Source organism: Gobio gobio (assembly GCF_949357685.1).
Source record: "Gobio gobio genome assembly, chromosome: 3".
In the NCBI taxonomy this organism is placed as follows: Eukaryota; Metazoa; Chordata; class Actinopteri; order Cypriniformes; family Gobionidae; genus Gobio; species Gobio gobio.
In genome coordinates this window covers 60,915,082-60,942,694 of record NC_137099.1, presented here as the reverse complement: position 1 = coordinate 60,942,694, position 27,613 = coordinate 60,915,082, and the positions used below count along the sequence as shown (strand labels likewise).

Sequence of the window (27,613 nt, the reverse complement as noted above, 5' to 3'; positions counted from 1 at the left end):
TTGTTTAGACAGACTGATAGGAGATATTATAAATGGACATTTTATAGAGAGATACTCATTCATTCAGTCAGTCCGACAGCGTTAGAAAGGCTTCAGGCATGCATCAAAGCATGTCTCCAGAACAAACCTCTATTGCCCCACTAAACATTTTACACAACATTATTGCAACTCTATTGTGGCTCCACCCCGCCTCTGAGAGTCGCGTGAGAATGAGGAAGTGTCTCGTCTTAAAGTGACAGTGCTGTGGTTAGGATTCAGCGCGCTCCCCGCGTTATCTCCGCGCCTACTGTCTCTTTAAGAATCCAGCGCTCATTCTCAATGAACACCGAGCACTCGGATGCATGCTTATTTACTTGTTTTGTGCGATTTGTAAAGTGCGTGTGCCAGTAGGAGGTGGACCTGGCGCACCGGGAGGCCGTTCCGGATTCCGCGCGAGCAATTGGCTGCTCGTGAACTTTGCGACGCTTTTTTTGTCCGGTCACGCACGCCACGCACTCGGGATGTCTCGTGCACATCGGAATCATCACCGGGCAGCTCTCGACCTCGCGGAAGCTTAGAGAGAACATCCACACACGCTACCAACGGCAGGGCAGGTCAGGTCAGGACACGACGCGTCGCTTGCAGCCAGAAAGAGAGAAGTTAACAGGAACCGCAGAGATGACGGAGAAACGGATGTCGCGCTGGTATTTCGGTGGGATCGCGTCGTGCGGAGCCGCCTGCTGCACGCACCCGCTGGACCTGATCAAGGTGAGGCGCGTGAGGGGTCCTGTGCGCGTGTCCGCGGACCCGCTCATCAGCCGCGGTCAGGCTTTTGCTGGCGAGTGTGTGTGTGTGTGTGTGTGTGTGTGTGTGTGTGTGTGTGTGTTTAGTTCAGGTAAGGTAGAGTCATCTTCATCCCCAGAGGAAGATAAACACCCCTTGAGCACATGTGTGTGGCTTTGAAGTAAAAACTGTCCAAAGTTCCTCATTTGGATAATTATTAAACATAGCGAGACGGATAATATTTTGCCCATTTTAACTCTATTAACTTAATAATGCTTGGCTGTTCTAAAATATGTCAACATCCTTGTCAAATTGAACTGTACTGAATATTTCAGGTAAATCAGACATTTTAAATGAGTCTGAACCAAAAATGTAGAAATGAGAATTAATATTTATTTACATCCGAAAATTTGGATAATATTTGGCCATTTTAACACGTTATGGACATCATACTTGTAGTGTGTCTTTTCAAAAATCTACAGACACACTTGTCGAATTGCAACACATATTTTACGTCTGATAAATCGGATATTTGGCCATTTTTATCAATATATAAACATAATAAAGCTTGAAAGAAGTTTGTCTGCTCCAAAATCTACCGACAGCCGTGTCCAATTGCAATACATATTTCTTTACATCAGATAATTTGGATAATATTAACTATAGCACTTGAAGTTTATTTCAAAGTAAGATCTCTAAATAAGATCATATTTGGTCATTTTATCAGTATGAACATTGTAATGCTTGTAGTTTGTCACAAAATCTACTCGCAGTCTTGTAATATTTGGCCATTTTTGGAAAAATGTTGTCTCTTCCAACCTACAGACGACAGTAACAAATATTTTGCATCTGATAAATCGGATAATATTTTGCCATTTTAACAATATCAACATAATAATCCTTGAAAGAAGTTTGTCATTTTAAACAATCATAATTATTCTTGGAAACATTTGGTCTCTTCCAACCGACAGACTTGTAGTGAATATTTTAAATCTGATAAATCTGACAATATTTGGTCATTTAAATGCGTTTGTCTGCTCCCAAATCTATGACACCCTTGTCAAATTGTACTAAATATTTATTTATGTCTGATAATTTGGATAATATTTGGTCATTTTAACTCTATATGGACATAATATACGGTAATGAACATTTTACATCCCATAAATTCAATAATATTTGGTAATTTTTTACCAGTATGAACATTATAATGCTTGTAGTTTGTCCACAAATCTACTGACAGGCTGTTAAATTGTAATATTTGGCCATTTTAACAATCTCAACATAATTATTCTTGGAAAAAAATGGTCTCCTCCAACTGACAGACTTGTTGAATTGTAACAAATATTTTATACATCCGATAAATCTGATAATATTTGGCCATTTGAACACTATCAACATAACAATCCTCGTAGTGTATTCATCCCAAAATCTACCGACAACATTTGTGAAGATGTTACGTCTGATAAACTGGATAATATTTGGCCATTTTTAACAATATTAACATAATAATCCTTGAAAGCATTTTGTCTGTTCTAAAATCTATGGACAGCCTTGTCAAATGACACATTTACAATCTAATTTTGAGCAAATATTGTGAAAATATTGTTGAAAAGCATTAAAATGAAACTATTATTCATCCTGCACTTTAGATGTGAAAACCAGCAGAAGTCAGTAGTTTGAGATCTGATTTGGGATCAGTGTATTGGCCTCATGTGATGTCCTGTGTAACTAATCCAAATGAACGAGTGTGTAATCTCATTATAACAGGACGGAGGTCAGGGCCACTCTCTAAAGATGAAAGAAGTTTGTCATTTTAAACAATCATAATTATTCTTGGAAACATTTTGTCATTTAAATGCGTTTGTCTGTTCCAAAATCTATGACAGCCTTGTCAAATTGCACTAAATATGTATTTATATCTGACAATTTGAATAATATTTGGCCATTCTAACACTGTACATCCAATAAGTCTGATAATATTTGGTGATTTTTACCCGTATGAACATTATAATGCTAGTAGTTCGTCCACAAATCTACTGACAGGCTTTAAAAAAATGTAATATTTGGCCATTTTAATAATCTCAGCATATTTGTTCTTGGAAAAAAATGGCCTCCTCCAACTGTCAGACTTTCGAATTTTAACAAATATTTTATACATCCGATAAATCAGGTAATATTTGGTGATTTTAACACTATAATGCTAGTCTATTCATCCCAAAATCTTAAGATGTTACGTCTGATAAACTGGATAATATTTGGCCATTTTAACAATATAAACATAATAATTTTTGAAAGCTTGTCTGTTCCAAAATCTATGGACAGCCTTGTCAAATTACACATTTACAATCGAATTTTGAGCAAATATTGTGTAAAATAAGTGAAGCAGAAGTCATTTGAGATCTGATTTGGGATCAGTGTATTGGCCTCATGTGATGTCCTGTCTAACTAATCCAAATGAACGAGTGTGTAATCTCATTATAACAGGACGGAGGTCAGGGCTGCTCTCTGCCAAAGGACATTTAAAGAGACAGTTCACCCTAAAATGACCATTCTGTCATCATTTAGTCACCCTAAAGTTGTTCCAAACCTGTATGAATTTCTTTCAAAGTAGGAAAAAAGTACTGTGATAGTCAATGGGGTCCATCAACTGTTTGGTTTCCACCATTCTTCAAAATATTGTCTTTAGAAACCCACACAAGTTTGGAACAATGTTAGTGAGTAAAGGATTTTTGGGTGAGCTATCCCTTTAATTACAGTACTGTCGATCACAGGAACCCACAATCCCTCTGTTATACAGCGCTAGTTTGTTCTTGTAATAGATGTGAGGCTTATAATAGAGTTGTCTTTAATTGTCTTCCAGGAGAATTTCACATGCGTAGTTGAAATGAAGGGCTGTAGATGCTTTTATATTAAAGGCCAGAGGTATTTTGGGATCAGCTGTCAATCATTGTGCTGAGTAATGCGGCTTCAGCTGGTTTTTGGGGCAGAAAATGCAGTTTATCACTATCGACATCAGTATACGTGTGTGTGTGTGTGTGTGTGTGTGTGTGTGTGTGTGTGTGTGTGTGAGAGTTCATGCATGCTTTAGTCCGGATTCCTCATGAGTTGCACACGTGTGCGATCAGCACATGCCTGCAGTGCCACCTGTTTGTCCAGTTGAGTCCGGTTTGGACGGTGGACTTTGATTATCTCGAGTCTTGCTTTGTCCTTGAGTTCACTTCTGCTCCGCGAGACTGTACTTTCACTCAGTTTGTCACAGAGAAAAGTATCAGGTGTCCGGAAAGCTCGAGCAATGAATGAGACCCGAATGAATGGGAGCGAGTTTATTGAGCAATCCTTCCTCTGGGAGCTGAGAGACTTTTGTCCTCGTACTTTCTATCGTCTCTAATCTTCTGAGTGCTCTTGTGTGTTTTGGGAGATAACGGACTGTGTGATTTGTCTGCTCTCCACTAAAACCAAAACAAAAGCCAGAGATAAGCAGCGTTCAAACACACACACACACTGACTGAAGCCCAAAAACAGCGAGTTGTGACTTCTGAAGTGGTGCTTGACCCGGTTACCCTTCAGACACTGTTTGTTTAAAGAGAGACCCTCGTGAGTCCAATCTGAGCGCGTGACCTTTGACCATTTTAAATCATCTGGAAACACTTTACAATAAGGGCTACATTTGTTTACTACACAGTGAACATGAAACACACGACTAACAAAGACATGAACTAACAATGAGCTGCTGTATTTTACATGAACTGACATGAACAAAGATGAATAAATGCTCACTGTTATTTAATGCTAGTTTGGGACTCTTTCTGTAAAGTGTTACCGATGGTCTTTGAATATGGTAAAAACCAGTTGCAAACGCATAATCTTCTTGATATTGTAATATCTTCCCACTATATTCTGCCCAAGCCTGTAAAACCCCCGTTCAGACTCTTTTGAGCAGAATGATATGTGGAGTTATTGTTGGCCTAAATTGTTGGCATGCTGCTGAGAGCGACCGTTGGCCTCTATTCAAAGTTCAATCCGTCCCACAATGGATTACTGTGTGTGTGTGTGTTGTTGTTTTACTCCGGCTTATGTATTGTGGTGTTTGTGAGGTTTTGTTTCATCCTGTTGCATGTTGTGGCAGGTATTTCTGTAATGATTAAATGGGCAGGTTGTTGCATATTTCGCTATAATCACATTTTACACACTTGAGTTCAACTAGTTCAAGTATCTGTCTATATTTGGGTAGATAATATTTAGTGTACACACCCTACACGCTATATATGTTGTTATCTGAAAAGAAATCAATACTTTTATTCCGCAAGGACGCATTTAATGGCCTAAACATTTTGGTCCAACATTTATAATGGTACATACGATTTCTGTTGTAAATAAATGCTGGTTTTCCTGAACCTTCTCTCTTTGTCCCCTCGGTTACTATTTCATGAATCACATAATGTTGGCGAGATTAGACAAACGTTTGCCTAGTTATTTATGTTGTTCATTTAACATCTTCAAACAGCTGTCAAATATGATGTTCAGTTTAGCTTACATCTCATCTCAGACTTTATGACCGTTAACTGAAGCGCTGAGCTGGAATTGGTGCTCAGCAGCTTCTGTGAACATAAAGCCCGTCTGCTTTGATTTGTTTGGTCATCTCTAGTATGTTGACATTGACGAGTGGTGACAGACAAGACCGCAGAGTTTGTACTATATATGAGGCAATTATTTCACAACCTTTGTTGTGACCTCAGCTGGAAACGGCCATGAGCGCAACTGGTCAACACTGATAATAATCAGAAATGTTTCATCATATCAGAATGATTTCTGAAGGATCATGTGACACTGAAGACTGGAGTAATGATGATAAATCCAGCTTTGATCACAGGAATAAATTACACTTTACTACACATTCACATAGAAAACAACTACTTTAAATGGTACAAATGTCACATTATTTCTGTTTTTAATGTACTTTTGATCAAATAAATGCAGCCTTGGTGAGCAGAAAGTAAAAACATACATAAAACACACACACACTGCCCGAACCAAAAGATGTCACTGTTTGGATTTAAATAGGCAAATGCTTAAGAGTCTATGGTTGGATCCTTATTGCAGTCATTATTATGTTTCTAGCATATGTTTGGCATCAGTTCTTCTAACTCTCACTGATGGAGTGTGTAGCTTTTAGTGGTGTAACGGATCACAAAACTCATGGTTCACGGATCGGATCATTTTTCTGATCAGAAAAAAGGGGGAGGAGACAATTTTTATTTGCTTTCCATTTATTACACAACTGTTGGTGTTAACAAAAATAACCTATATGGTTATGGTTTTAATACAAAAAACAACCAGCTGAATAAATCACATTTTACTCAGTTGTTAAAGTATAACAACCTGAGACGTGAAAATGGTCCTGAGCTTATAATGACAAATAAAAAAATAATAAAAAAGATTAGGATGTCAACATTCTCAGGGGAGAGAGTAGACCTCTCACACTTGTCAACATTGCGATTCTCTTTGTGGGCCTATACACTCTTTTATAGATATAATGTTTAAACGCACTACATTTAAACAACGTTTTATTCAATGAATTACTTTATATATATATATATATATAGCCTAATACCTACTTTACATTTATATATTACGTTGCTCACGCAAGTGGCAAAGCATAGGCTATAGACTATGTTAAAATAACAAACATTTTAAATGAGAACTTACAATAGGAAAAAACATCCGACTCTCGTCTTTTCTTTCGTTTTTAAATCTTTTTACAAGAAATCCTGCCGGTCATGAAGAACAAGTGCTCTTCATTATTTCTCCTTGTTTACCTAAATGCCGTTTTCCTTGCTTTACCTGAGGAAAAGAAGCCATGAAACAGAGTAGACTTTACATTATATGCATCTGTGGTGGAATTACTAGATTTTCACATCGATACATGTTTGTTTTCATGCGGACAATGAATGCGCGGGCACTTTAATTCAGCGCGTACAGCACAGTAAATAAATAGACTCTGTGCGGAAACTATTGCTGACCTGCTGTATAGCCTACACACCACTCCTTGAATGCGTGCACTGATGGACCGTGCAGTGTGAAAGCTGTGATCCGTTAAATTGGGTATGGAAAAAAATATGCACCGCAAACAGAGTGTGTGTGAAACGGGCGTAAAACGTCAGCAGGTGTCGCTTCAGATGCCATGCTCGATGTATTGCCACTTTCATACATCTTTCTCGTGCCACAGTGCCTACATACTGTTACAGTTTTGTCCACCACCCTTCTTCCGTCATTATATTTTACGGGGAAGCCAAAATGCAGGAGGCTTTTCAAGTTCTTCTGCTCCTCCGCTAGCCATTGTTGACTGATTAACATGCCCTGTTCCCGTGAACGCATGACTGCTGTCTGTGTGTAGTTTCACTGAAACTCGGCATCAAGTTTAAAGGGTTAGTTCACCCAAAAATGAAAATTCTGTCATTAATTACTTACCCTCATGTCGTTCGACACCCGTAAGACCTCTGTTCATCTTCAGACACAAATGAAGATATTTTAGTGTAAATCTGATGCTCTGAAAGGCCTCCATTGGCTCAATGCACGGTTCACTCTCAAGACCCTTAAAAGACACTAAAGACGTCGTTACAAAGTCCATCTCACTACAGTGGTTCTAAAATAACTTTATGAATCGACGATAATAGTTTTTGTGCGCAAAAAAAACCTAAATAACGACTTATATAGTGATGACGATTTCAAAACACGGCCTCATGAAGCTTCGAAGCGTTATGAATCAATGAGTCGATTCAGCGGTTTGGATCGCCAAATTTTATCATGATTCGACTCATTACACCCCTAGTAGCTTTTCATCTCTTAATCACCCATGTATGAAGACACATCGTGGCCATATTCCAGGATGACAATGCCAAGATTCATCAGCTCAGACTGTGAGAGAGTGGTTGTGAGGGATCATGAGTCCAGACCTTAAATTCACTGAAAGTCTTTGGGATGTGCTGGAGGAGACTTAACCGAGTGCTGGACTCTTGCATTGCCAATACAAGATCAGGACCAAAAATTGATCAAGAGGTGCATCGATTTTTGGTCAAGATTGATTTATCTCATTTCTATTTTCAAACCAGACACAAATAGTTTTTATTGTGTGTGTGTGCTTTAGTTATTTTGTTTTTGTATTGGTTGTTACTGTGATGATGATGATGATGATGATGATGTTGTTTTTGAACAGGTGCACCTGCAGACGCAGCAGGAGGTGAAGATGAGGATGGTTGGCATGGCGATGCACGTGGTGAAGAGCGACGGTGTGCTGGCGCTCTACAACGGCCTCAGCGCTTCCCTCTGCAGACAGGTCAGATCCGCTAGATATCCGTCTGGGAAATCTGAGCCGAGATGCTCTGTTCAACACTGCAAACGCCTGTAAAACTGGAGACGCGACATTTCACAAGCCACGTTCACACACACAGCCTTTGCCTTGCATTTCATGTTGTTTAGAGAGCGAGAGAGGAAGGAAGGAAGGAAGCGGACACAAATTAATTCTCATTGTTTGTTATCTGAAAATGAAGCAATGTTTTGGAAAAAATGCTGCCTAACTGATGGCGAAACGAAACCGATCTGCAGAGTTATGAACACTCAGCATGACAATGCAGAAAACACTAGCCACGTTTACATGCGCACTTTTTGTCATTCCGATTAAAATAATTCCGATTGAAAGATTCGGTGGACTGTTTACATGAGACGTTATCTAAACCCATCTGGTGTTCACATGTGCTGACTTTCAGTAGGAATCATTCTGTGACATGCGCACACAGTTTGTCTGCCGCCTCAGATTCGTTACGTATCGTGGATCAATAGTTCTGTGTTGGTAATTTTTATATTTATTTTTTTTTTCTGTGGGCAGACATGCGTTTAAACTAATGTCCTATACAATGGCTATTTCAACAGCTGTGAATGATGAATGCGGAATCAAAATTAATTCAATTCATTTATTTTGAAAAACACAAAATTAACTATAAAATGCACCCAAATTATTAATAAAAACGATGTATGGTGAAACAAGAATGAAGCATTCAAGACATGCTCCGCATACTAGTACTAAACGCATATATATTTCAGATGATTAAGGAAAGATACCATAATCACAAAGGTATAAATATTAACAAAAGTAATTAAAGTAGACTGTGGGTAACGTTACTTAACCAATTTGAAGCAGTTGTTGAATAGCTAACTTAACTAACGAGAAACAGAGCAGCTTGAATGTTCCTCGTTGAAATGGCAGCTCTCAACGGCCACCAGGACTTATACAGTTTTATTAAAGCTATTTATTATTTGTTGTAAAGTGCAAGAATCACCTCAGAAAAATAAATTCTTCTGTCAGGCGCAGTGAAGCCTAAAGGACAAACTCTGTCAAGATGAGATGGTGTAGCCAGGCTATGTCTGTCATTATTCAAACATCATGTTCATAACATGTTACGAAATAAAAAGTACCTCAGAAAAATGAACTTTCCTCTCTTGTCAACATTAGCCTGGTGTGAGCGCGGCGCGCGCTCTTCAGTTGAGGAGGCGCGCGCTGTATATCACGTCACAGAAAGACGTGCACTCAAAGTAATCGGATCAGATCGTTTACATGGTGGAATTTATCGCTTGATCGGTTCATGAAAAGGTTTATCCCACCCCTCTCAAACCGATTAGAATTTCATTCGGTTTGGCCATTTTTATTCCGATTGAGGTGTTTATATGGAGTATTTTTATTCGGATTGGACTTTTAAACTGATTACAGTGCTCCATGTAAACGCACCTAGTGTCAACATCAGTCTTTCAAAGAAATGACATGAGCGATAGGTGGAAATATTCCAACATTTAATGTTCAACGAATAAAAGTGCAGTATATTTCTGATGAAGAGAGTTACATTTCTGGCACATGACATCCGAGTTTACCAGAGTTTGTGTGCTGCGTGTGAACCGTAACAATAGGTATAAAACACAAATAACACACCACAATAGTGCGGAAACATTAGTCCAGTGATGTGTGAAAGTGGCTATTATGAAGTAGAGCGTTTTTAAGTAGTCAACTCTCCGTCTGAAACTCTTCCACATTATTATTGTGATCCCGTAGAGAAGCAGTTCACACTCTCAGTCTGTGTTTATTCATGAAACTCAAGATCCTGTCAGTGTAAGTGTGAGATCAAGGGCTTTAAAGGTCCCATGGCATGAAATTTTCATTTTATGAGGTTTTTCAACATTAATATGAGTTCCCCTAGCCTGAATATTGTCCCCAAGTGGATAGAAATGTTGATCTGTGTAAAACCGAGTTCTGGCTGTCTTTCTCTGCCTTTGAGAAAATGACAGGCCAGACGAGCCAATCCTGAAGTCTCCTGGTTTGACGTCCAAGCAGGAACGGTTACCTCCCTTTCCTCCGCCCTGAGAATCTGGCACGCCCATGCAAACGCTCGAGAGAGATCATTACTTGTGAACGAGTGAATGCTGGCAGTTTCTCAGTGTTTGGATGTACAAATGAAAACAGAAGTCTTTTTTCAGTTCCTTCTGATCTGTGATCAGTGATTTCTTATGTGTAGCTAATTATTTATTATTCGTGCACACACTGCGGCTTCTCTCTCTCGACAGAGCGGTGTTTTCGATCTTGTGAGTCAGTGTTTTTGTACGTCCTCGTCGCGTCTATCTGTTCTAAAATGTGCATACAGTCGTTTCTGCTCAACATAGAGAGCCACAGCTTTAGAGATAAACCTCACACACACCGAAGCTCGGGCTGACCGGTCGGCCTCCAACATCCCCGACCCCCAGTACTGCATCTGGCCCACAGCGGAGGCGCCTTACGCGGCGCTAGATAAAGCAGACGGGGGGTAAGCGTGAGGGTATCCGGCTAGGCTAGCCAGCTATCCCCACAATAAACTGGATTACATTCGATAACTGCTGTTGTGTCTTTGTTTGCGCTGTGTACTCAATGCGCGTCACTGACGCTTTTCATATGATAGGAACATGTCTAAGAATAATGCTATTATCAACACTTACTCGTAACTCGTTCGTCTCGACAGCTGTAATGATACTTTGCATGTGTTACAAAGTTGGTAATAATGATGAAGAGGACTCGGTGTGACTGGAACTCGTGTTTATTCAGAACTCTCAGATACAAACACAATAAACTCGCGCTGACAGAAATCGCTCTCACAACTCAGTAGTTACTATAAATAACTTTGTTAGCAATCGCTCCGTCTCCGTGATGTCCGGTTCGCGAACGAATCATTCTTTTGAACCGGTTCTTTTTAGTGAACCGAATCAGTTCACCAAATCGGACTGAATCGTTCTAAACGGTTCGCGTCTCCAGTCAGCGCTGATCCATAATTTACTAAAGTTACTAACTTTCTGACATGAGTGACAGCCCCTCCGACTAGAAATAAACTAATAACCTGAAGTATATGCTGTAACTACAACAGCACTGAACTGAGACTGACAGAACTGATGTGAAGTGAACTCAGGTCCATCCGTCTCTCTGGCAGACTCGTGCCTGCTCGCCCCCTCCGCTCATTTAAAATGCAAAGATGTCAGCCAATCACAACAGTGGGCGTTTTTACTGAAGTCTCACAGCAGACACGCCTCTTGTAACAGGGCCTTCAGCCAGAGGACAAACATCAGTATTGAAAAAATGCCTTTTATTTCTAAATTATGACATTTTATGATGTAAAAATCATACTAACAATATAAGTACACCTCAGGAAACATTATAAAATAATAGAAAAATGCCATGCCATGGGACCTTTAAGAGAGTTAGTGTTTACAGGCGACACACTGTTAAGGATCAAGCACAGAAGATGATGATGATGATCTGTCTCTCTGCAGATGTCGTATTCTCTCACGCGGTTCGCCATCTATGAGACGGTCAGAGACATGATGGGCAGCGGCAGTCAGGGACCAATGCCTTTCTATCAGAAGGTCCTGCTGGGCGCGTTTGGAGGTGAATACACACACACAATCACAGACCAGCCATGATCGTCACACCTTATGATGAGACACGCCATGCTAGACAGTTTGGCTCAAACCCCTTACAGAATCTGTGGATACACAACTCTGTCAGTGGTCATAATGTTATGCCTGTTATGTCAGGCATAACATTATGACCACTGACTGGTGAAGTGAATATCACGGCTCCTGTTAGTGGGTGGGATATATTAGGCAGCAAGTGAACATTTTGTCCACAGAGTTGATGTGTTAGAAGCAGGAAAAATGGGCAAGCGTAAGGATTTGAGCGAGTTTGACAAGGGCCAGATTGTGACGGTTAGAGGACCGGGTCAGAGCATCTCCAAAACTGCAGCTCTTGTGGGGTGTTCCCGGTCTGCAGTGGTCAGTCTCTATCAAAAGTGCTCAAGGAAGGACCAGTGGAGAACCGGCCACAGGGTCATGGATGACCAGTGGAGAACCGGCCACAGGGTCATGAAGGACCAGTGGAGAACCGGCCACAGGGTCATGAAGGACCAGTGGAGAACCGGCCACAGGGTCATGGGCGGCCGAGGCTCATTGATGCCCGTGGGGAGCGAAGGCTGGCCCGTGTGGTCCGATCAAACAGACGAGTTACTGGAGCTCAAACTGCTCAAGAAGTTAATGCTGGTTCTGATAGAAAGGTGTCAGAATACACAGAGCATCTCAGTTTGTTGTGTATGGGGCGGCAGATATACCCAAATATATTGCGATATCCTCACATTCTGTGTTTCTCTGCAGGCTTCACCGGCGGTTTCATCGGGACTCCAGCAGACATGGTTAACGTTCGGTGTGTATCGCGGGGTTTGTGTCTGTTTTTCCAGCTCAACTGGCCTGTGTGTGAGTGTTTCATGCTGTGTGTTTCTACAGGATGCAGAACGATATGAAGCTTCCTGCAGAGCAGAGGAGAAAGTGAGTGTGTCTCGATCTAAAAACAGTCTTTACGCTCCAGACTGTCATGAAGTGATTTATCTGTGTGTGTGTGTGTGTGTGTGTGTGTGTGTGTGTGTCTCAGCTATAAACACGCGCTGGACGGACTCTTCCGGGTCTGGCGAGAAGGTAAAGCACATTTCCGGATCTCTTACAGTCATGAACATCTGCAAATGTCTCTCTCTAAACGTGTCTTTCTCTCAGAGGGGACCAGGAAGCTGTTCTCAGGAGCCACTATGGCGTCCAGCAGAGGAGCCCTGGTCACGGTCGGACAGGTGAGGAAGCAGTGCATGATGGGAATATAGTAAATATCTGGGCCCGTATTCATAAAGAATTTTAATGCAAAGAGTAGCTCCTAATGACAAAATTCTAAGAAAATTCTTAGAAATATGGGCGTTTACTCTTAAAATTAACAAAAAAATCCTAGTAATGAAAAAAGCAATTCAGAAAGGATCTTAACCCTTAAAAGAGGTCTTAAAGTCCAATTTGTTAGGAGCACGGACGAGGACTTTTAAGAGGCTTAAGAGTTTCTTTAGCAGAGGAGAAAATGGCAGAAAGACGAAGAGCGAGGAGAAGAAATGTGTTTTAGACAATGGAGTACAGTGACAGTGACGCTATAGATTAGGGATCATGTTTGTTGCATTAAACCAAACTTTCAAACCACCAATTAAATAGACATGCCAGCAACCAGTGTAATTGGAACGAGTGGAACAATGTTTATAATTCTAAGCCAAACAAATACCCTATAGGAAATTAACAGCATGGTACATAATAAAAGGATTTATATACACACATATATATATATATATGTGTATGTGTGTGTGAGAGAGAGTGAGAATGGTAAAATAGGACAATTTGCACCTGTAATTTCAAAGTGAAGGCTTAGAATGGACCCTATACTTAAAAGCGCTCCTTTTTTCCCCTTTTTGGACAACCAACCAATCACAGTCTTCAAAAGACTGTGTCATACGTAGCAACGGGGTCAGCCCCGCCTCTTCACTAAGATAAAAGTTTTTGTATTTTCCTTGCTCAGAGTTGCTCTCAGATCGGTCCCGAATAGCTCTTAAGCTAAGACTCCTACGTAAAAGTTTTTAAGCTAAATTAGGAGTTTTCTGAGAGGAGTCTTAGAATCTTTATGAATACGGGCCCTGATTTTTACTGATTATCCTTGAAACAAGGTATCTGGGGCTGGTTTGAGTCCCACACAGATGGATGAATAAAACCGTGAATGCACTTTGGATTAAAGCTTCTGCCAAACTAACGTTTTATGATGATGTAATGATGCTGAACGTCTCTCTCTGTGTCAGCTGGCATGTTATGATCAGGCCAAGCAGCTGGTGTTGGGCACAGGACTCATGGGAGACAACATACTCACACACTTCCTGTCCAGCTTCATCGCTGTGAGTACCGGAGCCTCTGATTGGTCAAACCTAGGTTATTTTTGAAAACTGATTATTTGATTGTATTGGATTGGTAATGTATAGTTTTTTGACATTTTAATGGTCCTATTAATACACACTGATCAGGCATAACATTATGACCTAAAATCCTGTGCTGTGGTATCTGGCACCAATATGTTAGCAGCAGATCCTTTAAGTCCTGTAAGTTGTGAGGTGGGGCCTCCAGGGATTGGACTTGTTTGTTCGGCACATCCCACAGATGCTCGATTGGATTGAGATCTGGAGAATTTAGAGGCAGAGTCAACGCCTCAAACTCGTTGTTGTGCTCCTCAATCCATTCCTGAAGCATTTGTGCTTTGTGGCGGCGCATTATCCGCTGAAAGAGCCACAGACACCAGGGAATACTGTTTCCATGAAAGAGTGGACATGGGCTCAACAATGCTCCAGGACAAAATGTTCACTTGCTGTCTAATATATCCCACCCACTCACAGGTGATGAAGAGATGATCAGTGTTTTTCACTTCACTGGTCATAATGGTCATAATGTTATGCCTGATCTGTGTGTGTGTGTGTGTGTGTGTGTATGTGTATATATATATAAAATGTCTATGTCATGCCTTTCTCTCTGTAGGGAGGTTGTGCGACGTTCCTCTGCCAGCCGCTGGACGTCATAAAGACGAGATTAATGAACTCTAAAGGAGAATACAGAGTGAGTTTCCTCTTTCTTCGGTTATTATTGTGTCATTATGTTCATTGTTCATTTGTCAAATGTGTTTCTGCACATTAGGGTGTGATGCACTGCCTGGGTGAAACTGCCAAACTGGGACCACTGGCCTTCTACAAGGTACCAGTTTGCCTTTATTTTATTATTAAACATTGTGATCTTCTTCATTACTGATCATTCTCTCCGTCCAATCCCACGACAGGGTTTAGTTCCGGCCGGGATCCGCTTGATTCCTCACACCGTCCTGACATTCGTCTTCCTGGAGCAGCTGAAGCAATACTTCGGCATCCTGGTGATCAGCTGAACTTTGACCTCTTGACCTTTGGCCTCCTCTTGAAGCTGCTCTCCCTGCTGTATTCTCTCTGGGCAATCTCTCTCCTTCTCACACTACACAGCCGTAATACACACGTCACAATGCGTCACACGCCCACATAATGAAGGACGACGGGACTCACGGGATCTTCTGGGAATAGACGACTGGACGCTCATCCTCGTCTCTTCAGGGTGAGATCTAGGGTAGAGGTGTTTGTAGATTATCAATGAATGATGATTCCAATGATTAATTTTTAAATGCTGTTGGTAAATGCTCCTATTGTAGCGGAGATGAGGCGTTTCAAAGGAAACATTCACCCAAACATAGACATGATCTTATCTTTTACTCGCCTGCATGTTGTGTTTATGCAGCTCTTTTCCATTTAATAAATATGAATTGTTTGTTAGGTTGAGTAAATGATGACTTTTATGATCATTTTTGAGTGAACTATTCCTTTATAAAATGCACAAAATGGTCCATATTTAGATATTTTTAAAGGTTGCATGCAATCTGTATGAATTGTGTTTTAATGCTACAGTGATTGATTGACAGATGTTAGTTAGGGTCAGGGGTCACGGAAACCCTCAAGAGGACAGAAATAAACACGTTTGACTTTATAAACACATGTGGAGCATCAGAGGAAGAGAAAACGAGACTGATGCGATGTGAAAGACGAGTCAAACTTCTGTTCTTGGTGCTGTGATTTCATTTCTCATCATTTCTCTGTTCTGTTTTCCTCTGTAATAATTCTGTTATTATCTGCATCATCTGTGACTGAAATGAGCCGCTGTAATTCCTGCACATGAGCTTGTAGTTTTTGTTTCAGGGTAATGGGGCATTTAGTGAATAAGTTGTACAAACTTGTAATTCAGTTTCACGGTTTGGTCCTAAATGTCTAGATTTGTCTTAGTGTTTTACTTGAACTAAACGTATAACAACAGACATTTATCACAGATTTACTTAACGTTTAAACTTAATATTTTAGATTAAGTTGGTAAGATACCATATTGGTATATGTAAACAGGCTGATGATTTGAGATCTGAACACTGGAGAAGCTTTATCGACCCGTGGCCAGCAGAGGGCGCTGTCATTCAGTGAATGTGTGCGTGCGCATGCGTGAAAGCGCAGAGCCGCTTGTGTGGATTTGAGGATTTGTAAGCGAGTGTGTTTTACATGGGTACGAACTTAATTTGTCTATAAACTTATTTGTAATATAGGGTTTGAAAATGGAGGGGTGTGTGTTGCTTGAAATGTTTAATTTAGCTGCTCCTATCTCTGAGGGAAAAAATGGAAATGTGCAAACTGAATAAGAGATTAAACTAAATTGAAAATCTGTCACAAAAAAAAGGAAATAAAAGTACTAACACGAGAAAAAATGTGATTTTGTTTTTCCTCAATGTGGAATGATTATATATATTCACTCGAAACATGTTTTCTTTCTAAGTAATATTCATGTAAGATTATGACACAACTGGTTTATTGGTTGCTTTGATTACTCAGTAAATTTGGACTCATGAATTCGTCTCGCAGAGAGTGATTCGTTCATTTTTTGTTGACCGCGCATGCGCATTACACTGAATCTGTACTGGAAAGAACAAAAATGATTAGTTCATCTTTCGAGTCTCGAGTTCGGGTTTGAGTCTTTCGTTCTTCCTGTCAGTCCCATAGAGTCTATGCTGTCAGTAGCGGAAACAGAAAAGATTCGTTATTACGAGTCTTTCGGGTTTGACGTTTGAGTCATTCGTTCTTTTGCCATGTGACTTGTCATCGTATTGAACACTAGTTCACAACGTTTTTACTAACAAGCACGTAGTTATTTTTAAATTTTATTTTTTATATATATAATTCTCAGTTAATATCAGACATATATGGGAAATATGTTGACTATTCAAGTCTAACATCACAAATTCAAGTCAATTAGACTATTACTCATTTTGAATCATATAGCACAAACACACACACATACATACAATATATATGTAATATGTATTTGTATAGGTGCTATAGGCCTATAAGCTATGTTACAAAGATTAAGGTAACATTTTTAAACTGATTTTTATTCATTAATAACACAAATTCAAGTCAATTAGACTATTACTCGTTTTGAATCAACTGTATTTTATTTTTCTCTATTGAGTTGTTATATAATTTTGTTGTCCTTGTGATGTTAGACTTGAATAGTCAATATATTTCCCATATTTGTATGTCTGATATTAACTGAGAATGATATATATAAAAAATTAAAATTAAATAAAAAAAATAACTATGTGCTTGTTAGTAAAAAGGTTGTTAACTAGTGTTCAATACGGTGACAAGTCACGTGGCAAAAGAACGAATGACTCAAACGTCAAACCCGAAAGACTCGTAAGAACTAATCTTTTCTGTTTCCGCTACTGACAGCATAGACTCTGTGGGACTGACAGGAAGAACGAAAGACTCAAACCTGAGACTCGTCAGAATGAATCTTTTCTGTTTCCGTTACTGTAGTGATGTGTCGTTCATGAACGATTTGTTCATTTTGAACGAATCTTAAATATGACTCGGGACTACCGAGTTGTCTCAGGGTGCATTCCATTCGACAGGGTCCCTACGCACTGTTCACTGCTCCCTACTCCCTGAGCACGGTATATCAGCTGAAGTGGACTTCGCTGACAATAATTGCTCATTTGGAACGCCCTGCAACGTCATCAAAGAAAGGCAACGACAGTGCAGATTATGATATAGCCAAACATAAATTAATATTGTAATTTACTTTACTTTCAAATTGAAAACCATATTGTGACGTTATGCACTTCCCAGAGAAGCAGACAGGAGACTAGAATCTGGTATTCAAACACCCAACGGGCTGTGTTTTATTTCCTGAACGTGTACAACCTAAAACACAGGTATCAGGAGGTGTCTTAACTTTCCAAAAACAACAAAACGCCAGAGAGATCGAGACTAACTCCTCGCCGCCACTCAACTCACTCTTTTTAAGCGTTCCGCCCCCCTTCTCTATTTCCCTCCCGGACACCTCCCCCCAACAGCACGTGAATCAAGTAAGCCTATCTATAATGGAGAATAAACAGCGTCAGCGCCACACTGCCCCCTCCTCAGGTTTCCTCGTCCTCGAGGAAAGGTGAACTCCATGAAACGCTGGGGTACCCGAAGTGCCTCTCTGGGCCGGAGCCGTGATCCAGTCTTCGCTCTTGGAGTCTGCTGCAGGTCACTGGCAGGTAGCCTATGCCTTAAAGGGGTAGTCGGCCGGTATTCAACATCCGGACTGACATGACGGCCTCCTCTACGATGTCTTCTGTCAGTCGAATGATGACCAGGGCTCATGGTATGATCTTCAAGTGCCCCCAACCCAGACCGACCCAGAAGAACCCCAGATCCTCCCGGCGCTGCGTGTTCAGCTCCTCCGGGAGTATCCAGAGTGCCCCCAGGAGCCTGGGTCAAAGAGTCACCCTCTTCACAGCCTGCTGAGGTTCCCCACCCCTTGTCTGGCGCTGCGTGTTCAGCTCCTCCGTCCGCAGGGTGGGTCGCCCCAGCAGTCTGCCGTTGTACTCCGCTCTTGAAGGGTTGTCGTTCTCCCAGATATGGGGCCATCCTGTCCCGGTGTAAAACCACAGTCTTTCCCCCAGGCCTCTTCCGAACACGGTAAACAGACTCCCCAAGCCTCTTTACTACGTAACAAGGTCCTACCCAGGCACAATCCAGCTTAGGTGAACGTCCCTTCTGCCTCTTCGGACTATAGACCCATACCAGCTCTCCAGCATTAAAATCACGTCCCGTACAATTATGGTCATACACTGTTCCTGCCTCCTGATTGGGAACAGCATAGGCCTCTGGCCATTTTGTAAAGTAGTCCATGGCGACCACCACAAACCGATTTCCTCGAGGAGTCTGAGGAAACGGTCCTAGTACATCTACACCCACGCGATCCATGGGACAGCCTACCAGGCGTTGTTGTAGCGGGGCATGGGACTGGCCCGTTGGCCCTTTCTTAGCAGTGCAGGCATCACACCGACGACAGTAGGACTCCACATCCCTGCGGCAGGTGTGCCAATAGAACTCTTGCCGAACTCGTTTTAATGTTTTTTTGTCGTATCCCCGCCTGCAAGGCCTGACGACGAGCAAACTCATGGGCTGACTGCAGCCGGTCCTGTAGCTGATGGGCATACTCTAATCCGGCCGGGGCTTTCGGTGCATCCGGAGGTTGACCCATCAATAGGGAGGATGGGGTTCGCAGTTCTCTGCCCAGCATGAGGAGAGCTGGTGTACATCCTGTGGTCTCCTGCACCGCACTCCGACTTGCAAGTAGGACCATCGGCACCTGAAGATCCCAGTCCTTTTGATCCTGACTCACACACAGGGCCAGCTGGGTGGCCAGTGTTCGATTGTACCTCTCTACTAACCCATCACTCTGGGGGTGTAGGGGAGTTGTCCTTGTCTTCCGGATGCCCAACTGTCGGCAGAACTCGGAAAACACATGTGACTCAAAGTTCCTCCCCTGATCAGTATGCACCTCAGCGGGAACCCCAAAGCGAGCAAACATACCTTCCAACAGGACCTCCGACACTGTTCCTGCCTCCTGATTGGGAACAGCATAGGCCTCTGGCCATTTTGTAAAGTAGTCCATGGCGACCACCACAAACCGATTTCCTCGAGGAGTCTGAGGAAACGGTCCTAGTACATCTACACCCACGCGATCCATGGGACAGCCTACCAGGCGTTGTTGTAGCGGGGCATGGGACTGGCCCGTTGGCCCTTTCTTAGCAGTGCAGGCATCACACCGACGACAGTAGGACTCCACATCCCTGCGGCAGGTGTGCCAATAGAACTCTTGCCGAACTCGTTTTAATGTTTTGTTCACTCCAAAATGTCCTACCCCCGGCTGTCCATGCATTGCTTCCAGAACCACACGGTGACAGGACTTAGGCACTACTGTCTGCCACTTGGTTACGCCTGTCACTGGTTCCACGAATCCTCTCTGCAACACTCCAGAATTCAATGCCAGACCATCCCGCATGGACCACAGCCCCCTCACCACTGATCCAAAAGCCATAACCTCTTCCCACGTAGGCCTCCTTCCAGCTTCCACCCAGTTGATGACCACCTGGAGCTCCGGGTCATTATGCTGCTCAACGGCCCATGCTACATGTGAATCAGGCAGCACTGCACTACAAGATGCCTCCAATCCCATCTCTGGGTTCTTGTCAGCCGGTCCCTGCATCACATATCCATCCAGTCGCTCACATTGTTGGCAGGATGCCATACAGGTGCGCCTTGACAACCCGTCCGCATTCTGGTGACTCTCCCCCTTGCGATGCTGAATGGTGAATTGAAATTCCTGCAGACGTTCTATCCACCGTGCCACCTGTCCCTCCGGCTCCCGGAAAGACAACAGCCAACGGAGGGAAGCATGATCCGTTCTGATCACAAAATGGAGACCGCAGAGGTGATGCCTGAAATGACTGACTGCCTCTACCACGGCTAAGAGTTCACGTCTTGTCACACAGTAATTACGCTCTGCCCGGTTGAAGGCCCGACTGTAGTAGGCAATAACCCTCTCTCCCTTTTCCCCCTCCTGTGAGAGAACTGCACCCAGACCCACATTGCTGGCGTCTGTGTCCAGGATGAATGGCAATCTAGGGTCTGGTGCGGCCAAGACTGGTGTATGACACAAAGCCTCCTTCAGGCTTTCAAAAGCCTGCTGCTGCTCTTGCCCCCACTGGAACCGCTGTGATTTCTTTGTCAACTCATGGAGGGGAGCAGCCATCGTAGCGAACCCAGGGACGAATTTCCTATAATACGATGCTAGTCCTAAGAAAGCCCGCAACTGCCTAAGGCTGCATGGGACTGGCCAATCACGAACAGCTGCTGTTTTCTGATCATCAGTAGCCACCCCTGCCGCACTCACATAGTGGCCTAAGAAGGTCACGGCCTTCTGCATCAGCTGGCACTTCTCCGGATGCAATTTCAGACCAGCCTGGGCTATCCTGGTCATGACTAGGTCAAGGGCACTCAGGGCAGATTCAAAGTCTTTTCCATGCACTAAAATGTCGTCCAAATAAACAAGGCATGCTTCTCTCGGAATTCCCTGGAGCACCCGCTCCATCAGCCGCTCAAAGGTTGCTGGGGCATTGCACAGACCAAAAGGCATGGTCTTGAATTGCCAGAGGCCCGTACCTGTCGTGAAGGCAGTCTTCGGTCTCGCTTCAACACTGAGGGGCACCTGCCAATACCCGCTACGCAGATCTAGCGAAGAGAACCACCTAGACCCAGCGATCTGATCCAGCGACTCATCAACCCGTGGAAGCGGGTAAGAGTCCTTGACGGTCACCTCATTCAGGCGTCTGAAGTCGACACAGAAACGCCAGCCTCCATTCTTCTTAGGGACCAATACGACCGGTGAGGCCCAGGGGCTTTCCGATGGCTCTATAATTCCCGAAGCCTTCATCTCTTCTAGGCAGTGATCCGCAGCCGACTGCCTTGTGGGAGGTAACCGTCGTGCACGTTGCCGGATGGGTGGTGCATCCCCAGTGTTTATACAATGTTGTACCAATACTGTCTGCCCGACATCACCGGCTGAGGCTGCAAAAAGGTTATAATGGCGTTCCATCACTCGCCACAATTTCTGCTTCTGGAGTTCTTCCAAACCCTTGCTACTTCTCTCCCAGACGTCTTTTACCGTTTGCAAGGAAACTGAGTTTTTCCCACCTGGACTGCAGTTCCCACTATCAGAGACGGCCGGTTGTGGAACGGTGGAACGTCCTACCATAGAGCCAGAGAATGGTGTCTCTATAGACTGGAACGTTGGTGACAATGTGGGGGAGTCTTGACATGGGACCCCCTGATCTTGTGAGTTATGATTCACACGGCCCACGTAGTGTGACTGAGGACCCGGCCATATAGAATTAAAGTGAATTGGCACTGAACACTTTCCAGCTAGCATTAGGGTCGCTGCCCTCAAGTCCAAAACCGCAGCTGCCTGGTGCAGGAAGTCGATACCCAGGAGACAACATTCTGGAATTTCAGCGGCCCAAACCCACATAACTGTACTGTGTCCCCCCACCCAGATTTCTGTCTTGCAACGTCCCATCAAAGTCGCTTTCTCACCCATGACAGTCACCAGGGGAAAATGAGCAGTCTGAAGGACCCTTCTCGTCAAGAATTTAGGATGAATAATGGTGACTGTAGATCCAGTATCCAACAAGGCCCGCACAAGTTGTCCATCCACTTTGGCCTCTATTCGGCAGCACTCTACTGGACTAACCAAGGCAACAGATGATCCACTGGGAGGTTCTGGAATGGCTGATGGGCCGAGAGCACCTCCCTCTACTCCGGCCCCTGTCCATTTCCCGACGGCGGAGTGGACACTGCCACATCCAGGGTAGCACATTCCCGGCGCAAATGACCAGTTTTTCCACAGCGCCAACAAACCACAAGCTCCCTCTGGGACGTATTCGCCCTAGCAGTTTGCGACTGAGTTTGCTCCCCGGAGTATGCAGCAAAAACCCTGGGGCGGCCAACATTATTGTAGCTTAACATTCCGATGGGCCGTTCATCCAATATTCCCTCTATAACCTGCGCTTGGTCAAGGGCTTCATCAAGGTTAGATGGCTGAGCTATTCGCACTTGCTGCCGTAACCGATCTGGGGTCAATCCCCGTACAAACGCATCCAGGACCAATGCATCCCTCACGCTTTCGTTGAATGTCGGGTAGCTGCGATGGGCTAAGTGTCGCAGGTCAGCCATAAACACACCCAGGGGCTCTTTTGATTGACGGGTGCGCTCCTGAAACTGCTGCCGTAAGGCCATAGAGGATGTAATGTCTCCAAAGCGTCGAGACAAAGCCTGATGCAGCGCATGAACACTATACCCCTGACTTCCTTGGACATCCAGCAGCACCTGTTGTGCATCACCATCTAAAGCCGCTGCGAGCTGGCCCACTCTCTCGGCTTCATCCCAGCCATTAGCCTCGGCCACCAACTCAAACTTCTTCCGGAACGCCTCATAAGAAGAATGACCATCATAGCGCCCCAATTTCAGACAGCTACGGGTTTTGCTCGACCCCTGTTCAGGTATGTGTGTGACAGACTGCATTGGCAGGTTAGAAAAGGAGCAGCAGGTGGGTATGGGCTCTTTGGCTGGGGACTCCAGGAAACAGCGGTGAGCGGTAGCTGATGAGGTCGGATACATGCCCAACACTGGCTGAGTTTCCATAGTTTGTCTCATATTACTCATCATCGGTAAATCAGAGTGCTTGTGGACACAGCTCATTTGGTGGGGGAAAGGGTTAAATGGCAGTGTGGTTGGCCACTGGGTGTTGTAAGGGGGGGCGACTGAGTAAGGTGTAACTTTTTCTGATGAGCCAAATGGGTTAGCTTGACTGGCAACTGAGCTGTACAGCTCGCCAAAAAGTCCCTCTTTAACATGTATATTGCTTGTTTGTGGATGATTATGACTGTAGGTTGCATCTTCAGGGCAGAAAGAAAATGTTTCATTAGCCTTAACCCATGTACCGCGTCTTTGTTTATCGGCATTTTCATCCGCGATCCGCATTCCAGACCGGATGTTATTATTCCCGCTGACTTCCGGTTTCGGGTTAACCAGCCGGATGCGCCCGGTGTCGCGGGCTCCCGCGATCGGAGTGCTCGCGATGCAAATATGTTCACCAAAAGCACGAGACATGCTCAAACAGGATGTGGCTGACTCTGGTCTAGCTTTAAGGGAACCTTCTTGATCAAATTCGTTCAGCAAAAGCGGCAGAAAAGGATTAGTGGGCGCCAGTGAACTAATCAGCACATTTCTCTCCTCCTGTGCACGCTCTCCCTCGGGATTACGCTCGTCCCGCCCATACCGAGACTCTCCCTCTGACTTCTCAGCGGATAACTGGAGCGATCTTACCGATTTGTTCTCCATTGTCTTCTGGGAATCCCGAACATACAGCTGTGGTAACGTTATAGGTCCCACTTCTGACACCAGTGTGACGTTATGCACTTCCCAGAGAAGCAGACAGGAGACTAGAATCTGGTATTCAAACACCCAACGGGCTGTGTTTTATTTCCTGAACGTGTACAACCTAAAACACAGGTATCAGGAGGTGTCTTAACTTTCCAAAAACAACAAAACGCCAGAGAGATTGAGACTAACTCCTCGCCGCCACTCAACTCACTCTTTTTAAGCGTTCCGCCCCCCTTCTCTATTTCCCTCCCGGACACCTCCCCCCAACAGCACGTGAATCAAGTAAGCCTATCTATAATGGAGAATAAACAGCGTCAGCGCCACAATATAATAAGCAAATGCATTTACAAAACACAAAGTATAGGCTATCTAAACATATAATCAAAACATTGTCCATTAGTTTTATTAGTTTACTTATAACCTGTATTGACTATGAACAGATTTGAATCTGCACCTGTCATTCAATATGAAAATACTTTGATTTGGTTAACTATGTATGTAGGCTATTCTTATGGTCTTTGTAGCGTCTCATCTCGTGCGCTTTCTTTCCCAAGTGCAGCTGCACAGTAAACATTCCTGAGGTAAATAAAGTAAAAAATAAAACATGACAGCCCTCAGGTGCTTCTCAACACTTTTAATTTGTTTACATATTCATAAAATATAATATACAAATGTAACAGTTATTGCCATAACCATTCATAAATACTCTAGTTTGTATAATAACTATGAATATTCAAATGCATATGTAAACTCCTTAATCGCAGAGTTGTTTAAAAACTCTTCCAACCAACGGCTCTGCACCATCATTAGTTCAGACAGGTGATGCACGCGACGCACAAAGACATTTGGGTTATTTTCACTCTCTACTTCCTGTGAAGTGATGTATTGATGTTCCCTTCTTCCCTGCGCCGTTCGCAGTGCCCTTCGGACTGAACATGTTCGCTCCCTTTGGATTGGAATCTCACTTAAGATGGCGGAATACCCTCTGAAGTCCACTTCGCAGTCCACTTACGGTCGAATGGAACGCACCCTCAGAGAGTGATTCGTTCATTTTGTGTTGACCGCGCATGCGCATTACGCAACATATGGGTTCACACGAGTCTCGAGTTCGGGTTTGAGTCTTTCGTTCTCAGTCCCATAGAGTCTAAATCTACTTTCAGTTTCACTGTAGGCTAGTGCGTCGACAGGCGAAGAGGAGATTGATCTTAACACAGGTGAGAATATACTTTCCATTCTTGTATTAATGTTCATAATGGTCATACCCACTGAGCAAAGTTATGTCCAAAAGACGTCTTTTCAATGTCTTTGCCCCTAGAGGCGTACGTTGAAAAGACGTCCACTGAGGAGCCAGAATGAAAGTTTTTATGACGTCTGTTTTTGACGTGTTCTGCACGTCCGATATAGACGTTCATGGAACCTCAAGGTTAAAAACTAGTTCAAATGTGCTCATTGTGGAAATATTTTCCATTTGTAATTACAAAGCAACTCACAGACAGTGTGTGTTTGTCCAGAAATCATGAAAATAAAAGAAACTTAGCTCACACCTTTAGACACTTTAGACAACTTAGCATCTGTAATTCACACATCTTTGGATGGTGAGAGAATCGTGGGATTCAATCCAGGATCTTCTTGCTGTGAGGAGACAGTGTTTCCCACTGAGACACTGGTGCTGCCCTTAATCACAGACATAAGACACACTTTGACTATTTCTGTCAGACGTCTACAGAAGCTCTTACTGAGAATTAACAGAGCTTTAGATGGTGATGTTTATGTTTCATTTGAAGTCACCATTGTGGTGGGAAGTGTTTGCTTTAGTTGGGCTCTTGGTCCCTGTATTTGTGTTTGCTTTTCTTTGAATGTTATAACTGTGTGTTTGAAACACAATAGTTATGGCTGAGAAAGCAAAGATAAAGTAACATCAGCTGTTGTCAGCTCTTTGTTGATGACTAAATCATCAGAAAGCAAGCAGCTAATGTTGTGTTTTAAGTTTTTTGTGCTTGTTTGGAACAATAGTAATTTGTTTAAAGTCACTATAAACTTGTGAATCATCTATATTGGCACCAATAGCATTAAAATGTTCATTTATCCTGAAAGATGATGAAACAGCATGTGCACATTGTTTCAAAGAAATATTTCACATAGTCACACACAGACATCAAGATTATGCCTATATGATTCACAACAACGGTGACAATCAAAACAAAACTCATAGTACAAAACTCAAACTTGATTGTCACCGTTGTTGTACATAGATATATACATAGATTCCTCATTCGAACGATCCGCGCAGGCACTAATGAGGCATCTATGTATCCCTATATATGACCGCGTCAGTATTTTGACCTTATTTGCAGGAAGTATAAATACTCTTGGGTTTCTCTCAGAAACCGATCATTTCATGTCTTAAGACATCAATGTGTCGTCACGAGCCGCGGGGTTTAATTTGAAGTTGTCTGTACATGTTGTTTTTACTCTAATAGAATTAGACCCCATGGACATGCATTATACGACTGACACTCAGCAACAGTTGGAGTTAAAAATCTTAATTTGTGTTCTACTGAAGAAACAAAGACACCTACATCTTGGATGCCCTGGAGATAAGCAGATAAACATCAAATTTTCGTTTTTGGGTGAACTATCCCTTTAAGTAAAGTAACTTCTTTTCTCCCTCATTCTGATGCTCAGTTTGAACTTCAGCAGATCATCAGTGTTTCTCAAACCTGAGACCAAATTACCAACCTATTGAAATACTAATATCTGTTATGTACCTTTGAGATATACGGACAACCACCAATAACAGTGGTGATGAGAATCACATGATGAATCAAAGCTCATCACAAGCAGCTTTTAAGAGGACAATACTATTATATAGAAGGTGCTCAGTGTCATTAACACAAACGCCATCATGGTAAAACACATGAAATGTAAAAAATGCAATAAACATTAATTTAACAACATCAGATGTAACATAAAACCCTAATGTACATAACTGATTAGAAAAAACAAAGATGAAACATAGTTATTGCAATGAAAATACATCAAATGCAAAGTGTCACGCAGGGAATTCTGGGAATGTCAATTTACGGATTTTCACTGTAAATTACACAATGGCTTGTTCTTTTTCACTTCCAAAAACTGTAAATTTAACGGTATTTTACTGTAAAATTAAATTAAATGTAAGGTTAGATCTATTACAGTTATTCACCGTAGTACGGAAACTTTCTGTTAACCAATTAACTGTTTTTCACCGTAGCATTTTTACAGTAAAATATCGTTAAAATCACAATCTTTTTTTTTACAGTGTATATATATCTTTCAGCTATCAAAGTATGTTTCCTCATAATAGGTTGGGAGAAAGAATCAGTCCACTCACATGCAAGCTGTGGAGGAACAGCGTGTCTCAACCTCCTGAAAGTAAGTACTGAGTAACTGCTAATATCCAACCATCGGTAGCACTTTATTTTACAGTTATGTTCCCAAAATACTATGTACTTATTAGAGTAATTGCAAGGACAGTTGTGGCCGTACCTGCGAACCATCCCAGCCAGCAGAGCCATGTG

At 42.8% G+C, this 27,613-nt stretch overlaps 1 protein-coding gene across 1 annotated transcript; it reads left to right on the top strand.

Moving 5' to 3' along the window:
- The first annotated feature begins 151 nt into the window (after window positions 1-151).
- LOC307122981 (mitochondrial dicarboxylate carrier-like) lies at window positions 152-16,632 on the top strand. The gene is made up of 11 exons (XM_079811338.1): window positions 152-747; window positions 7,979-8,098; window positions 11,602-11,716; window positions 12,478-12,526; window positions 12,607-12,648; window positions 12,752-12,795; window positions 12,871-12,941; window positions 13,974-14,066; window positions 14,698-14,775; window positions 14,854-14,910; window positions 14,993-16,632. Exons 1-11 carry the CDS (start codon window positions 658-660, stop codon window positions 15,092-15,094), a joined length of 861 nt encoding a protein of 286 aa, XP_079667464.1. The 5' UTR covers window positions 152-657; the 3' UTR covers window positions 15,095-16,632.
- Window positions 16,633-27,613: the final 10,981 nt, after the last annotated feature.